This window comes from Cardiocondyla obscurior, linkage group LG07 (assembly GCF_019399895.1).
Source record: "Cardiocondyla obscurior isolate alpha-2009 linkage group LG07, Cobs3.1, whole genome shotgun sequence".
Taxonomy (NCBI): domain Eukaryota; kingdom Metazoa; phylum Arthropoda; class Insecta; order Hymenoptera; family Formicidae; genus Cardiocondyla; species Cardiocondyla obscurior.
In genome coordinates, this window is record NC_091870.1 from 313,890 (window position 1) to 331,281 (window position 17,392).

The 17,392-nt window shown below is 39.5% G+C and overlaps 1 protein-coding gene and 1 long non-coding RNA gene across 16 annotated transcripts in view; one reads left to right on the forward strand and one right to left on the reverse strand.

Annotated features, from left to right (window-relative positions):
- The window catches only part of Para (sodium voltage-gated channel paralytic), a 40,660-nt gene that overhangs the window by 22,643 nt on the left and 625 nt on the right, over positions 1 to 17,392 (reverse strand). For 4 of the 15 annotated variants that reach the window (XM_070658780.1, XM_070658781.1, XM_070658778.1 and 1 more), the window contains exons 1-13: positions 14,844 to 17,388; positions 10,350 to 10,505; positions 9,663 to 9,868; positions 8,589 to 8,717; positions 6,463 to 6,554; positions 5,578 to 5,790; positions 5,416 to 5,476; positions 4,946 to 5,255; positions 4,586 to 4,879; positions 2,870 to 2,926; positions 1,662 to 2,114; positions 1,474 to 1,567; positions 1,320 to 1,388 (exon numbers count right to left, since the gene is read on the reverse strand). In XM_070658780.1, coding sequence (XP_070514881.1) covers positions 1,320 to 1,388; positions 1,474 to 1,567; positions 1,662 to 2,114; positions 2,870 to 2,926; positions 4,586 to 4,879; positions 4,946 to 5,255; positions 5,416 to 5,476; positions 5,578 to 5,790; positions 6,463 to 6,554; positions 8,589 to 8,717; positions 9,663 to 9,868; positions 10,350 to 10,505; positions 14,844 to 15,236 — 2,527 coding nt within the window. In that variant the 5' untranslated portion in view covers positions 15,237 to 17,388. Of the gene's footprint in view, positions 1 to 1,319; positions 1,389 to 1,473; positions 1,568 to 1,661; positions 2,115 to 2,869; positions 2,927 to 4,585; positions 4,880 to 4,945; positions 5,256 to 5,415; positions 5,477 to 5,577; positions 5,791 to 6,462; positions 6,555 to 8,588; positions 8,718 to 9,662; positions 9,869 to 10,349; positions 10,506 to 14,843; positions 17,389 to 17,392 lie in introns of those variants that run through there. The other 11 variants (XM_070658790.1, XM_070658791.1, XM_070658792.1 and 8 more) reach the window with 5 other exon arrangements.
- LOC139103840 (uncharacterized) overlaps positions 7,130 to 17,392 on the forward strand; it is a 38,658-nt gene continuing 28,395 nt past the window's right edge. The window contains exons 1-2 of the long non-coding RNA XR_011545954.1: positions 7,130 to 7,293; positions 7,406 to 7,449. This is a non-coding gene — a long non-coding RNA (uncharacterized lncRNA). The remainder of the gene's footprint in view (positions 7,294 to 7,405; positions 7,450 to 17,392) is intronic.

The following is a 17,392-nucleotide window of genomic DNA, read 5'->3' on the forward strand; positions in this document are numbered from 1 at the left end:
TAATGTTCAATTCTATAAATAAGGCGGTGATTTTATGCGGTTTTACAAGCGGAAAATATTCTTTATTCCGACGTAAATGCTTATGTTAACGAAATTTCAAACGACACGATGTAGCGAAAGTAATTAACAGTTTTACGTGCAAAAGTTCGAAACTATATTATATATAGGTGATCGGATATTTGCCAAGTCTAATAATGCGAATATAAGAATATTCGTTTCTATTTTCGGAATTCTGATTTTGTCATATTGTGCATCCGAAACAAACACGATAGTGCCCTTCAACGCGGTGGTGATGCAGGTGCAAGAATATCGAAGGTTTAACCAAAATCGCTGCAGTTTTATACCGAAAAATAAAAGTAAATGAGATTTTTCAATCATCGATGCGAATCAAAAGCTATGTAAAATAAATTTTATTATTATTAATTTCAATTCACAAGAAAAATATCAAAGAAAAAAAATGCAAGCTAAATAAAATATAAATGTGTATTATTGAATATTTTTATGAATACGTATTGGCAAAAATTTTAAAATAATATAATGTATAAATTAAGAATAAGTCTTTTAATATTTTTTTAAGTACTATATTTTTAAAAGATATGTATGTCAGTATTTATCTGTTATTAGAAATTTTTTCTCTTTAATTATTCATTTACGATTAATCGACGATTGAGACAATCTGAAAAGAATTGAAGCATAAAGCGACCAGGATCGTGCAGCTGCGGCGAAAGTGGTAATCTGTGTCACATCGCAGGAAACGAGCAAACTCTGTTTCCCCAAAAAATGCTCTCACAAACCGCCCTCAAGGGCCCACGGGCCGCAATCGTGTCTTTTTTTATTTCTTTTTTTTTCTCGTCGCATCACGTTGCTAAGAGACAATATCCTGCGTTTTATATAATTCGTCATTAAAATGCTTGCTTCCCGTTCAATCACTGAGACACGTGTCATTCCGTCGTGTGTAGCGAACCGCATCAATTAACACGCCATGCTCAATCGTAAAACAAAAGTATGTATAGGAAACACGAGCGTGGTTTTAGCTGCATAAAAATCGACTGGGATAAAAATAAAAAAATGAAATTTGTTCGATCTACTATGTACAAGGCGCGCGCGGGTCAGAAATGTCCAGCAAAACAGTATATCAACGCAAGGGAGTAGTATGACGAGAGATCAGCGTTGAAAACCAGTGTACATCGAACGGCGGGATGCTCACACGATAAACAAGATATGTACATAATAGCGATAGGGATGAACAGAAGAAAGAAACTGAAGGTAAAAACTTGAGGGTAACGTAATGAAAAGTACGGAAAGGAACGCGATATTACCTCCTTGATCCGGTGTTTGGCTCTGACGACCAGCGGCTTGTTCGATTATGTCGTTCAGCACCATCACGTCTGCAACAGAATAATAAGATAGAAGTAAGTTTGATTGCCTGCGAGCTTAGCCCGGAGATATTCGTTAAGTAGTTAGCAATCTCACCTTTCATATCGACCACGGTATGCTGTTGAGACGGTTCAATAAACGGATTGTCTTGTTGCTTGGTCTTGCCCATGGGATCTTCTTCTGAGGTTTCCTGAAAATTCGAAACTCTTGTAAGCACCGTTCTCGAGATCGCAATCCGATGCATCAGATCGCTGTGCATTAATATTCCATTTTCGATCACTTACGAAATGATAAGTTTTCTGATTGGTATCCGTAACGTGGCCGTTGGCCGGCGTAGTCTGCTTGTTGTTTCTATTCCTTAAGATCTGCTCCTGCTTGGTAATCGGTTTGCCGATGCTGTCGATGCCGCGGATGCCGGGAAAAGCCAGGTCACCGTGAGATGTGTAGGAGAGTCGCGAGGCGTGCGAGGTGTAGGAGGAGTGGCGCGAGCCGAGATTCGCGTAGTAAACGGGCACCACGATCGTGCCGTTCTCCTCAGACATCGGGGTGACCGCGTTCGAGTCGTCGGCGTAAGGTAGGTGTTCCTGAGCGTCCAAGTACGTCGACAGCACGAGGGGCTTCCGGTCGCCGCCCGGTGGTACGAAGCATCGGCCGCGGCCGTTACGTATCGTGAATTGGTGGCTTCCACGGCTGCTGCGACGTAGATTGAACGGTGAGCCAGGTAGGCTCAGGCTGGCCTGAAATTACAACAAGGCGGACCACCGCTTTTCTCTCTCTCTCTCTCCGAGCTGAGGGCTAGTCAGCGTTTTTGTCCCTCACGACAATTCCCTCGGGACGATCGTGACATTTCCCGTGAAATCGATCGCAACTTATCACAACGTAAGCGGGTCGAAGAGTCACGAGCTGTGGCGAGTAAAGATTTTAGCCGGCGCCGTTTGAAAGAGACGTTCAACCGTGGTCTTATCGGTTGAACGCGAAAATGATATTTTTAGATTATTCGAGAGATTTATTTAGTTAAATATGCATGGCTGTACACCAGGTGACTCTTCTCTCCTACTTAAACTAATCAGATACGAAACGCGATAATTGACAATGCGGCTGCCTATCTAATTATCTTCTAAACAAATCGTAATTAAGCCTAATGATACGCGCGATGCTGATCGCTAATTAGTTAAAAGGAAAAAAAAAAAATTGGTCGCTCAATGAGACTTATCTTAGCGTAATTTCTCGGTCATCATTGTTACATAAAGACGCGGCACGCGATTGATCGTCGACGATAATCCGCTTGTTTCAGAAACAAAAGTCTGCGAGAATAAATAGGTGCGTGATAAATGCGCGGTTTATAATCGCTTGAATAATTGCGGGTAATAACGCGCGAGGTATCGGTGAATGGCGTCTCGAAGATGGCACTGTGAGATCGTGATCGGGTCCTATGGTGCTATATAGTGTACGTACGGTCAGTGCTGACAGACACACGTCGTGACACACGTACCTTCCGCAGGCTTTCCTGGTAGGCATAAGTAAACTGGCCATTAGCGGCGCGAGGGACCTTAAGAAAAAAACAAGAAAAGATATCTCCTACCAAACGGCTCGTAACGTGATCTAATGTGTACACCAACGAGGCACTCGAAATAGGTATGGAGTATCACATAACACTTGCAGAAGCACACATAACACAATTTGTAAATGGGGCAGGTAAACGAGGGTGAACGGAACAAAATTACGGTACGCGTAAGAAAACATTTCTGTGAGTGGAAAAAAAAATCATTGGATCTAGTTGAGGTCTAGTGAGTGTGTAGAGACACGAAAATAGGTTCAAGCCCGAAAGAATGCGACCAATTTTTCACGTTACCTCGCAATTCGAGGCCGGTTTATTTAATAAATAATTTAACTTTAAAGTTTTTTTTACGTCAGCGCTTTCATTCGGTGTTAAACTGTCGGATGTATTTCGTATCTCTGCTAGTAATCGTGTACCAAGCATAATATTTCCCCGCATGCATGGGTTCTGTAAAATAGGATTGAAATGTATGTTCAGTATGTGCCGTGCCATTGCGGCCGAAATTCCACGCGTTACTGCGCGCAATCGCGGAACCCGAGGTAACGATAATCGACACGTTGAAATTATATCCGCGATATAATTAGGGCGATGATTAACGGTAGGATGACGGACATTCTATGCGTAAAGCCACCTATCCAAAAGGATTATGACATAGTACGAGCAGTCGAGATACGCAGCGAGTTCCAAAAAAGATTTATGTACCAGAAACTTGAAATAGAGATCTTCGTCAAATTAATCAATGCGACAAAAGTACAGTCATTAAAATATTATAGAAATTACTTTTTATATTTAATTTAATTTTCTTTTTAATTATGCTATTTTTATTTTTTATTTTTTATTATATATTATAGACATATAAAATAAGAGTAATTTAATCGGATGTACAAATAAACATTTTTTTGTACATTTGGCTAGATAAAATTAAATCTAGATATAAAGTTTGTCCGAATTACAACTCTCAAACTGGTAAACTTTTTTGGAACATCCTATATACGCCAAGCATGCTACAGAGCGGATATTACAGGAAGGCTCGACTCGTCGCAATTTTTGCCGTGTTAAAATTATACGTAAAATATGCCGGAAATTTAAGCGAATATATTTTAATCTAATTGCACCTACATTTACATATTTCTAATACACGCCGATTAATTACAAACGATGCAACCTGTCGAATGCAATTTACTTTCTTTCTTTTTAATTTTTTATTAACTACTTAACATCTGCGTACGTATAAATAATAATATTAAATTCGCCTAGTCGTCTATAATAGATTTGTACTTAGCATTCCCTGAGCTGGTCCTATAATTCCTAATTTTCTCATTAGTCAGACTAACAAGCATAATTATCGTTCCTCGTTTCGTTAGTGACTTTAAAGTGACAGGGAGCAATCGACGTTTCGAATTTTACGAGTTTGATCGCAGACAACCGACGAGTCGAGTCGGGTCGAATAGCCTCGCATAAGTTGCTCTCGTAGGAGCGAGGTCGAGGGGAGGATCGTAAAGTTGATTGATAACAGGACTAACACACGATAGATTACGTCAAGACGACGCGTAAGAAGATCGATATGTATATGTATATATACATATATAAATATATACATATATATATATATGTATATTTGTCATATACATTGTTCGGTTAGATACTTACGGCGCTGACTTTCCGCACTTTATTGGCAGCGCTGTGATTGTTGATCTGTTTAATGTGCCTCTGTTCACCGACGGATTCAATGGAACGTATGCTCATCTTCTCCTTGTTGTTATCGTCGTTGCCTTTCTCCTGGCCGACAAATAGCTCGTAACTGTGGCACGAGAAGTCCGATGGCGATTTGACGATCTGATCCGCAGCCTCCGCGGCGGCGACAGCCGCTGCGGCCGCTGCCGCAGCCGCAGCTTCTCGCGCTGCGAGCTTGTTCTCTTTCGCCAATGCAGCTTCCTCAGCTTCCTGTTAACGTTAACAGATCGAATTAACAATTTGCGAATCGACAAAATCGACTGCAGGATTACTTACCCTTATAGCTTCCTCCTCTGCAGCCTCTTCTTCTTCCGCTTTCTTTTGCAATTCATCGTACGACATCGCGACAATAGCGAGGATCAAGTTGACTAGATAAAAGGAGCCGAGAAAGATGATGACAATGAAGAAGAGCATGTGCCACGGGCCAGCCGATCTTAGCACCAGTTGATACAGATTCTCCCAAAAATCCTGAGTCATGAGACGAAAGGCAGAGAGCAATGCCCAACCGAAAGTGTCGAAGCTCGTGTAACCGTAATTCGGATTAGGGCCGAATCCTTGCAAACACGTGTATCCGGGAAGACATTGCCTGTCAAAAAATATAACTTATTATTTTTTTCAATCGTTAGGTAGCGCAAACGTATTTTCAAAAAAATCTTTTTATTAATACTGACTCTCTTTTCACAAAAAGATCAATTTTACATTCGTTTAGTGGTACTGTCGTAAATTAAAGCAAACTTTTAACTTACCCCGCCCCTGATGAATTTCCGCATAAGACTATACCTTTACCCTCTTCTTCGTACCAATTACCTGCACAAGAATAATGATTTAATAATTGCAAATTTATCTTGAGACTTCCATGAAATCATAGAAATGCTTGATAAAAAAAAAGAACTTCTAAAGTAACTTACTTTCGTTACTAACGAATCGAAACCAACTCTCGTCGGTGAGATTACCCCAGGAGCCATCCTCAGGAAAGTTCTTTATACATTTTTGCGTGAGGACTCCCATATAAATCTGAAGACCCATCAGCGCAAAGACGGAGAGGGAGAACATCGTCAGGATTATCACATCGCGCAGGTTCTTCACGGATTCTATCACAGCGCCGACAATGGTTTTCAGACCTAGACAACGAGAATAAAATGATGATAGATTTGTAGCGTGAAATATTCCCAACGGTGGCGATGATCTGGAAAAATATCGATCGGCTTGTCGTGCGAGTAAAGTGGCATTTGATCAAGACAGGCATATGAATAAAGCCCGAAATAGATTTTTCTTTCGAAACACTTAAAAAAAAAGATTTAAAAAAAAAGTAGAAGAAAAAAAAAAACTTATGCACTTTTTGCAGATTACGAAATAAAGAACGAAATGGGAGGAACGAGTAAAGGTTACCAAAAGCATGTTTCTCGCGACGAGCTGGCTGACACAATAAAATTCTCTCTGCATTTTTATTTACGTAGAAAAGAATTTCGCGAGTTCGGCAGTTGGTTTTGCGACGCTAGGGTTAAAAAAGTCGAGGGGGGAGGAAGGAATGAAAATGAGGAGGGACAGGAAGAAAGCACGCCGATGTAGAAAGAATCGAGGGAACGTATTCGCGGTAAATATCTTTGGGCAACATATACCGCGGGAATAGCGGGTGATAAAAAGGAAAGAATGGTGCGATACAGCTGCAGTGAGATCGAGCTGTTGTATAGATATGCGATGAGATATGGAAGACGTACACAATGATCACGGCAAGTGTCGCCTAGAACCACTATGTGTTTGCGTCTACGAGCACTTCTATATTCTAAGCATACCTGGTACAATAGCGACAGTCTTCAAGGCTCGAAGGACTCGAAATGTCCTGAGAGCGGCAAGGTTGCCTAGATCTATGCCCATCGTCACATAACTGCAATACACCCGAACATCACACACATTACAGTGATACGAACAAAAAGGTAAAACAAGTTAGAGAAAATCGGGGCGGGGTTATTACGTATGTTACGCAAACGGTTACTCGCTACTTTTCCTATTTCCTACCAAAAAATCTGCACGAACTGCAACTGTGTATCGCAAGGTAACTATTACTGCATGCACGATTTAGTGTAACATGCCGCATTGTAACTTGCCACGAGCTCCGAAATTATTTTTCCACAAATCTTCGGTTAATATTTTTTTTTTTTTTTTTTTCATGATTTTCGTCGTTAAAATAGGAAGAAAGTTATTTTGAGAAATCGAACGACCTCAAGTCCTCTCTATAAAAAATTAATGCGTTACAAATAAATAAATTAATTGATTGATTCTATTGTTGCCATTTATTAAATTATATATATTTTTTTTTGTTACAGATCGACGCAGCTGCTATCATCGAAAGTTTCGTCACCGTCGAAATTATTAATTATACGAACCGCAGCCGGTTCGTCGGTCGTTCCGGGAGTTCGTTGAATATTCGGGCGTAATTTTTTGGCTTTTTTCTAAACGCGAGTGCCGGACAGAAACGCGCGAAAGTGATTAATAATTTTCGCGATTGTAAAATCACGGTCGGGGTGTTCGCGAGTGACTTGTGCGCGGAAGGATGACTCGACACGCAAACTGAGAGGAGGAGCAGGCCCGGGACGGGCATCCTGCATCAGCGGAGCAACTTTTAGGTAAGAATTAATTCCTTTTTTTAAGAAAATCTTTAAAAAAAATTAAGCTTTACCTTTAAATTAATTTAAATACAAACGTGTCTACATTAATGTGTTTAATTTTATGTTACAGTCACCGGCAGAACTCGACAACTCCGCTGAAGCTCATGCAGATTGGTAAGTCGCATGATTTTTTTTTTCGTAGTTAGTAAATAAAATCTCTTAAAAAATAACGCGCGCGTAGCGTTTCTTCTACCGTTATAAAAAATCGCTGAGTCTCGTGGCATGTAATTTCGGCTATGTTACGAGTCGCAGTCGAAAACTCGTTTATCGAATGAAACTTATACACGTATCGATCATCTATAAACAATTACTGAAGTAAAAATGTATGTATATAGATATATGTTCTAAACTACAACAATTAGTCAACTGACTCATCGACTCGTCGTAAGAGTACTAATGTCTAATCAACGTATTACGAATGGCAATTAAGAACTCCTTGTTTAAGATTACTAAAAGAGACAAGAAATAGAACTATCCCTATCTAAATGAACTAATTTAAGTACCTAAAATATGTAATATATAGTATATAAAATATAATATATAATATATATATATAAGTACACCTCAGAGCGTGTATGCATGTATGCGCGTTCGTGTCTGCGTGAATTGTGAGGCGTAATGAACGAAGATTGAATATATAGAATATAGAGATATATTATAAGTATATAATAATCGATGCTACGGAAGTCTTACGTTAGCGTACTCAACCGATCTAGCGAAGAAGTCTACTGTCATAACCTGGAAAGATCTAACTTGATACTAATTAACGTTTCGTGAACAACACTTCAGTATACGAATTTTCGAATTAAAAATTTTTTTAATTGCCAATTTGAAATCTGACATGATTCGGAATTTTTTTTTTCCCCCGATTTTATTGAAATTTAATCGATTCATTTAATTAAACACTATTGAAATAATTTATAGTTTCTATTAAAGCCACCGCGTTTTTGGAAAATTAATTAAAATTTTTCTAGCTCGGGAAAAAATGAGGGTGTGATAAATTTCAGTTTCCATAATAACGTTTCTTCTTACGAGGTCGAAGTAATTAGCACAATGTACGATTTATAAAAAAGATAAGAGCGATACTCGGGTGCTTCCATTAGTATCCACAACTTTTTCTCGACAAAATGGCAACGATCCTTTTGCCGACCATACTCCGGCGCTTCTTTTATTATATTATATTATTTCTTTTTTTTTTCTAATTTTTTTTCTTGTCTTTTTCTCATTGAGAAGAATACGTTTTAACTACTCACGCTAAAGCTATAACTATGAAGTCGAGCCAATTCCATGCATCTCTAAGATAGGTAAAAGGCTGCAGAATGAAACCCCTCGCCATCACCTTAACGGCGGACTCAAATGTGTAGATGCCCGTAAATATCACTCTGAAAACAACACATATACCGCTCAGCTTCTTAAATGCGTCTCACATGATTCTATCGTCTAGCACGCTTTAAATCGCGCTGCGAACTCTCGCGCAAATATGTGATTATAAACTATATAACTATTTATATATACTCACATATTTCAGGCACGATACACGCGAACGAGTTATTCGCGAGAAAACCAGTAATTAAAAAATATTCGTGCTCGGCAGAATCCATAATATTTCAATCAAGCACAATATTCTTATAAATATATTACAAAATTAGACAGCCTGATTTATTCATATTTAACATTAATACTGATGTATAATTTATTGCCTGTCTTGAAAAATTCACATTGCTCTCTTAAATTTGGAAGCATGTCGACCGTTCGCGCGATTTGTTGCCCGGTGTCTAAGTGCTATCTCTAGAGAGGCTAGTACAGAACTTACCAACGAAATACAATTTATCACAGTCTATACTCATATATTAGAGCTATAACATAGAACATTTCTTCAAATATCTATACAGCACAGGTGATTACGCCGTAAGCTTTCAATGACATTTTTTTTTTTTCTAATTAAAAAATATCAAAACTTCTAAATATAGTAAAAAGCAACGTTAAAATTGAACAATAAATAACCGGCGACAAACGCATCTCCAGCTTAGGCACACGTCGATAGACTAGGCTATATAAATTTTTAAGAGTATTATCCGAGTCGTTAAAAAATTATTTTTCGAACGTTCTTTTTCACATTGATACTTTATCACGTTTGTCATTGATTTGAAACAGAGGATTCGATTTTGTTGAAGAGTTTACTTAGCGATCGACTAGTAGAAGTTACTTCAATATTTTTGTTTCTAATAAAATTGAGAAAGTTTGACTTTTCTCGCGTTACGAGTATTCGCTCATCTATCATCGTCGATAGTCACGATCCGCAAATGAAGACTGCAATAGATACTCACTCGGTGGACTCGATGGTGGGCGTGGTGGACATGATCATGAGTATACAGTTAACCAATATTGTGGTGATGATGAAGAGGGAAAAGAGCTGGTGAACCAATATATATATGGCCACGCGCCGTATAGGGTTGAACGGGTCGAGCATCCACATCGCTTTCGTCGCTGAGAATCTGAATATATCCTTCCCCTTGCTAATGACAACGAAGGTCTAGGAACAAACAACATTTATTTAGCCAGATTTCATAATTGCGCCAACTCGTAGTGCCCTGAATATTTTTTTACATTATTCATTGATTAATAAATAATTTAAAATGAAATTTCGCATAAAAAAAAAAATTATCTTAGTTTAAATAAACTTAAATATTTTGAATATAATAGTAACGTGAAATTAATCGCGTAAGATGATTAATTGACCCGCGGAGGATGTATCTTTGAAGATAACGTTTCGCGACTTTTAATTTCTCGCGCATGTAGACTTCAACATGAATGTACGGCTTTTAACGTAACATTATAAGCGTAAAATAGTTACACAAAGCAATTACGAACGTGAAAGGCAAAGTTTCAAAATAGCTGCAGCAGATGCAGTCACAATGAACAATCGCTCGTTAGAGCCCACTCTGATGTTCCGCATCTCGCGAAAACTCAGTTCTAAAAGAGTTTAAACTAATTAGTGCGTCAATGCCTGGTACCCTTTGATTGTGGTAGTAGCTATCAATATCCTCGAGAGGTGTGGAGGCCAACTCGGGTGGAAAATCGTTGTGCATTCGGACCGGGAGCGGTCCTCCTTGCTCAAACATTGGATCCGGTTGAGGACCTTCGTCCTCGTCCTCGTCGTCATATCGTACCTGCGAACGAAATGCTCGTAAGATCACTTTTGCCCGCGTTTTTTTTTCTTTTCTTTTCCGCCATATCGTTACCGCGGCAATTTTGCCTGAGCAAAATCAAGTCTGAGTCCCGGCGGGGAAAAATATTATTGCAAGTAATAAAAATATAAAAGATATATCTTTACTATTTAAATTTTATCGAGATAACAGAATTGATTGAGTGGCTAAAACATTCCTTTTATCGAAGCGAATATGTCAAGGATATATGATGCCGGGTACCAAAAAAGTTGACCTCGTCCGTTTACCATGCTTCAAATTTTTTAAACAAATCCTTTTTTTTATTCTTCGTACGTTTTATTATTTTCACTTTCGGACCGCGTACGGAAAATTAAATTGGGCCGTCGCATATATCACATTTCATATTCGGGCATGAAAGTAAAAATAATCGAGCAATCGATGATACAAATATTTCCAAAATACCGATTTCTTCGACCGTAAATTAAACTGGACAATGGGTCCGGCTATACGTATACCCGCGCGTTTCTGCATTCGACGATTATGTACCGCGCGATATACGGAAGATAATGCAATATTAATTTTCAATTATTTCACTAATTCTTCATTATTCACCACACGAGAACGACGTACATACAAAAGTAATGTAACAAATATGCACATTACGAATACGATTCCGAGGCTGTTTTTGAGCGCTATATACAAATACATATTTCAATCATTTATATCGTATTAATAATTGTCAATTATTAATTTATTAACTTGCATGCAGTCTTTTAAATTTAATATTTCGGTATTTGCATTTCTTTTTTTTTTCCCCAAATATTTGATATGAGATTTTTTTATGGAAAACGTTAAAATATATATTTACGAGCACCCTGCAATACGGCTAGAAATATAAACTTGACCGTATAGAAGGACGGAAACCTGACGGCATTGCATTTGGCCCTCGTCTACGTAGAACGCGAACGTGAAATATTCAGCACCGCCATATGAATATTCGAACAAATCGCTCCTTTGGAAATATTTATCCGCGTACTTTTCTAGATGCACCAGTTATTCATAACCCGCTTTTAGACGAGCTCGTTGGCGTTGCACCGCGTCGTTGTCGCTCGTACGTCACACAACAAAATCTCAACCGTGTAATTTAGTGGAAAAAGAAAAAAAAAATGACATAAAAACGAGATATATAGCAGGCGTGTTGCGTGCGATTGTTCCAAACGAGTAGATTTCGTTTTTCTTCGAACGGCTATCTTAGGCAAACTTACGGAGTTCCGCGATCGCTAATAAATCTCGGAAAGTTATCGCTGTTTATTATATTTTGGCAAACACCTTGCAACAATAAGAAATGTGAGAGGCAAAGCCAGTGAATTATTAATGTATATACCGATATGTACAATATACATTAATTAACGCTGCAAATTCGATCGGTGCTAAAAGCGGGTCGTGAACATACGAACCTGAAGAAGGTCCACGCGATCTAGCTGAACTTTGGCCCCTTCTACGGCTCGAAATTTCTGGCGAGTCTTTTAATTAGAAAAATGACATTCCTAATTTTTTTTTTTTTTTTCTATGCCGACTCGATTGCCACTAGGTTGCCTAACTCTAGACACAATAGCTCTATTCTAGTCTCTATCCAACTCGCCGTGTCGGAGCTGGTCTTCGTCTATCAAGTAACCTTCAACTATTCAGGGCACAGTCGCGCACAAAATTGATATAAAAGCTTATGCATGGCAAATAAACGTCTCAACCGATATAAAACGCTCGGTATATCACTCCCCCGTGGACCCGGCACGTTCGTATTTTACGTTTATGCGCTTATGTAAATTTATGCGCGATGAGTTTAAGGCCTTAACCACTAAACGATCCGTCGCCGACATGTTCACTTCGCAAAAGTAATAAAAATGCGAAAAAATCCCGCGGATGATGGACACGAGATCCTTTCGGTCGATCTCGCGATGTTTTATTTTTTTTCTTATTTTTTTTTCTCGGTACTGCGTGTAAAAAAAAAATTCAGTCAGTCCCACACCTAAATAAGAGGCTACGCTAGAATCCGTGTACGGTCTAAATGGTCTAGATCTAATTGAAAGTTGCGCAAGCCAGGTGTTCGCCGAGCTCTGCGCGCGAAAGCTCTAGACTCGTGCTCGTGCGTGCCGAAAATTTTAAAAAACTCGTGGTCGAATCACGCGGCGGGGAGGAGAAAGAGGAGAAAAAGCTCCCGAGAGCCGGAGCCTGACCCCTTACGTTATCAAATTCGACCACGAGGTCGGAAGAAGCATAGTGCGCGGTGGATGTGGTAAGGACGAGACCCTCGGTTCTCGCGCGAACTTGACTTTCGCCGGAGATGCACTTCGCCGGGAATAACAAACCCGGCGACGCGAAGGCGCCGACGGGGATTAAAATTGTTCCGAACTGTCCGCAAGAATCGGCGTAGCTTTCTCCCGTCGTGGAAGTTCGTATTATCGCGACCGAATTGTAAATCAATACGATTCTCGAGGATGGCCCCGGCGTCGAACGTACGCGACTCGCGCACTTTGCTTCAGGGCAGCTGCGACAGTGCGCGCTGGTTCACCGAGTAATAAAAAAAAAATAAAAAAAAAGTAGAAAAAGGGTTGAAGAAAGTCAGCGTAAGCATTGCACGTACGGCATACGATCTATGTAAGCGTTCCAGGCGGCTGCGACCTCCGCTCGAAATATTTATGCCGTATTGCGCATCTCCCGTATTGCCACTTCGTAGACGTTTCTTGATAGCGATAAAGGAACATCTTAAGTCCGCGCTCGTATATCTCGCCAAAAGTTACGTATTATACTTTTAATTTATTACTTAGGCACCAAATGCGCACAAAGTAGGCTAACTCGAGACGGTTTTACAATCGGATTGTGTCACGTTTGATTCAAATTACGTCTTCGAAGGCAAATCTTATCGAATCGTCGCTGCGAATCAGAGTCTGGGATTAATTGTGACGCAGTTTTGATTAAAATATCGATTCACTTGCTCGCGACAGAGTTCGGCTGTACTCGCGAGAGATGCATTATTGCGATACAACGTAATCGTCTCCCTAGAATGGTTCGTTATTCACGGCAATCGAAGCATCGCGCAATTATTTCTCCCCGCTGCAATCGATCCCAGACTCTCTCGCGAGCGTACGAAACGGCGCTTGCGAACCAGAAATTCTCGCGGTGATAAATATTTCGAGGGAAAACTGCGCACTAAAGCGTAAGCGTAGCTCGCTTTCGATTGTAAGACGTCAAGACACTTGCCAAGGAATGTATGTTCGTGTATTTGCAGAAAATCAGAGAGCAATATACAGAAGCACGCTGCATTGTATCGTGTTTGCGGGTCTGAGCGCGCGTGTGTGTGTGTATGCGTGTGTGCGTGCACATCGCGGAACTTTATCATATCTTTGGTCCACGATGTAACAGATGAGGGAATATTCGCGATTACGATAAGAAGCTCGACATTGAGATACCGCAGAGACAAATTGCGCGCGTTTTCGCTAAGAATAGTCGGCGAATTAATTAATCAAAACGTTTCGAATTCAATGCCTCGTGGATTAAACTTGCACATCTTTGGTATACGGTCGATATATCGATTCGGGATGATGACGCTCGGAAATCAATATGCCCTGGTGGTACGCAGAAAACCAAGGATTGAAACTTTTACGATTACGACGGTCCGACCGAGCGAACATAAATTCTTTTTCAAACATTTATGTCGGAAAGGTATCGGAATTAAAAACCCGCAGTTTTCACCGGCGTTGTCCGTCACGAACGATTTCAAACTCGGAGCAAACATCGCGGAACAATTTACGAATGCCCTAGCATTTAGAAAATATTAATTAAACTTATTTCGCCGTTTAAAGGCAACAGTAATAAATGCCTCGCAAATATTCCCCGAGAGTTGTTAAATACTTAAATATTAGAGATTGATCGAGACAGAAAGGGTTACGAAAATTAAAATTAACGTCAGTAAAGTCTAAAATTTTATATGTGCAGTCGAATCTGTCGAGAAAAGGTACGGTATCGTCCGCGACTGTTACTGAAAATATTAATTTTGCTTCGACGTTTGCGAGGAACTCAAAAGTTCATTATTCTTTAATTCCCGCACGCAAAAAGTATTGCACCGCGTGTGCGTATGTATGTATGCGTGAGTAACACGCGTGTATATAATTGATCGATCGACCAAATGCCGAGTGAGGAAAAATCGTGAGACGTGAGCTGCGTGTGTGATGTACGTACGTATATTTGTATATGACATGTGCACGTGTACATATGTTAGTAAGGTAAAAGAGTCGGATGTGAGATAGAGAGAGCGGTATTACTTAGCGTGACGTAACGTCTTACTTCTTTTTTCTTTTTCTTCCGTCCAAAACCTCCCTGAAATTGGAGAAATGGAGAAACAGTTGTTACACACAGAGATACAAAGAATACGGGAAATATCGATGAATGAACAAAGTTATTAAAAAAAAAATTATATATATATATATATATGTCAATATGCGATAACAAGGGGACGGGGGTGGTAAGATCAGTCCGGGGATTAGCCTCGCAGAGCTTTTGGAAAAGTAAGAACTGGAACGAAGTTTTCAGAAAACTAGACAAAAAAAGAAAGAGAGAGAGATTAAAGGGGTAGATTGCAGAGAAAAGGGGAAGAAACACAGTGTTACACCACGACATAGACATACGACAGGAAATACAGAGGATCAGGCAAGCCGGAAAGAGGGTTTCTAAGCACATCAACTTTGATCGGGACTGGATTAAACTGTTGGAGAGACACAGTTAATCTGGGAACACGAAGATGCTGTTCACAGAGAATTATAGCCCGTATCAACGTATTTTAATATCAGAAAATTTTTGATAATATATATAGAAATAGAGAAAAAAAAAAAAAAGTGTAGCTTCTGCTACAATTAATATTAGAATGAAACGACAATTTATCTGCCAAAATATATCAATTGATTCACGAACTTCGAAATACGCTTGAAAAAAAAAATTTACAAAAATAGTAGTCCGATATATTTTTAGATATCCCTAAGATTTATTACAAGGAAAAAGAGACGATCGATGATAATCCAGTCTTGATCTCGCTTCTCTCTCGTTCTCTCCTTGACCTTTCATCGTCAGAGTATAATACAAGGAGGCAATAAAAGGAGAGGATTTGCTCCTCGTGGGAAAGTAATTTTCAAACGGCCGCGATCAATGTTTAGCGATAGACGCGGAGGAGGTGGAAGGTTAATAAATAAATCCGCTCCTTTTATCGTCGTTGCTGTTATAGCCGTGGGGGCAAATTAAGAGCGCTAATTATAAGGATGTAAGGGACTCATTCGTTGGATTTACATTAATACGCTCCTCCGTGATAATCATCTTGCATCGCGTGGCACTCGCGCGTTATTCATTAACGCGGGTGCGACGGGAAGAAAGTGAAGGTAGCCACGGAGATAGATACATGAATGATATCCACGCACATAAATAATGTATATATGTATATACATTTATACATATGTGTCTATGTATAAGTAGGCACAGAGAGATAAGTGGCACTGCAGACATCGAGCTTCGTACGTGACATATTTTTTTTTTCGTAACACACACAATACTCGACGACAGATATACGTGTGTATAACGTGTGTAGCAAATGGGCTTATATGGTCGTCGATAGAGAGGTGGTTACATCCTCGCTACAATAGATCAAGCGAAACAATCAATCGGGATAATCCAGTGGACAAGGGGAGCAGGTGACCATTGCAGTTTCATATACGTAAGAAAAGAGGTGTGTGGGGAAAGAACAGATTTCGCATACGGCGCTACAGCTAGGCATAGGAAAGTCAACGACAAGGCAACTCATACTTAAGATAAATTCATACAAAAAAAACCAGAAAAAAATTATTATTGTAATTAAAAGCATGTTTTTTAGAGAAGAGAAATATCTGAGTTATATACTGCGATTTAAAACGCTTCGTTCATTTCGTATGGCTCAAGTCTCGTTGTTTGTTTGTTTAAGTAAATGAAAATTTATATATCAAATGCACGTGACAAGTACGATACCGTTCCATTACCTTTTGATATTTTCAAAAGCGTGCAGTTTTATCTGTATCACGTTCTGTTTGGTTTTTATTCGTTTTGTTTAGCTACGCACTTACTTTACTAATTAAAAATGTTTTTCTTTTTTTTTTTTTTTTTCTTGCGCTGAAAAAAGAACATTTAATAAAGATATTTTGCAGCACGACAGAATCTTAAGTATGAGCGGCATTCGATGTGAAATTTTTCTCGTTGCATGTATGTACACCATGAGTATGTACAAAGAGGGCAGTAAGTACGCAAGAAAATTAATTAACCGCGCAGTCGAGCTTAGCTAAAAAATTAGCAGCGTCAGATAAATATATCCGCCGGCGTTAATCGATATAAGACTAGCTTAAAAATTGTACAGCGGATAAGAACGGACTTGAGGGAGCGTCACGAGTTTGGAGAACGACAAGCGTATGTACAACGAACGCTGAAAAAAAAAATCGCAAGATATACTCTTGTTGGAATTTACCGCTATGACTCTTTCGCGAGTAAGACGGTGAGTCTCTTCGAGACTTCCGTGAAGTAGTTGAATAGGCCTCGGAATGCCTGGGCGCGATCGTCGTGAAAGCGATCGCGTGATTTATTTGGCGCTACTTAAAGGGACGTCCTACTAAGTACGCACGTGACGAATTAAAACTGAGTTTGCAGTAGCCGTGGAAAGTCTCAAGTCGCAGGAAATTAACCGATCGCATCGAAATGTCAGAATAATCGAACATGACCGATGAATTTCTAACGTCTCAAAGCTTCCTACGCCAATAGATCTGGACTTGTGTGTCGATAATTAATGGGTAGAAATGTGCGATCGTACGACGTGTAAGCTAGTTCAT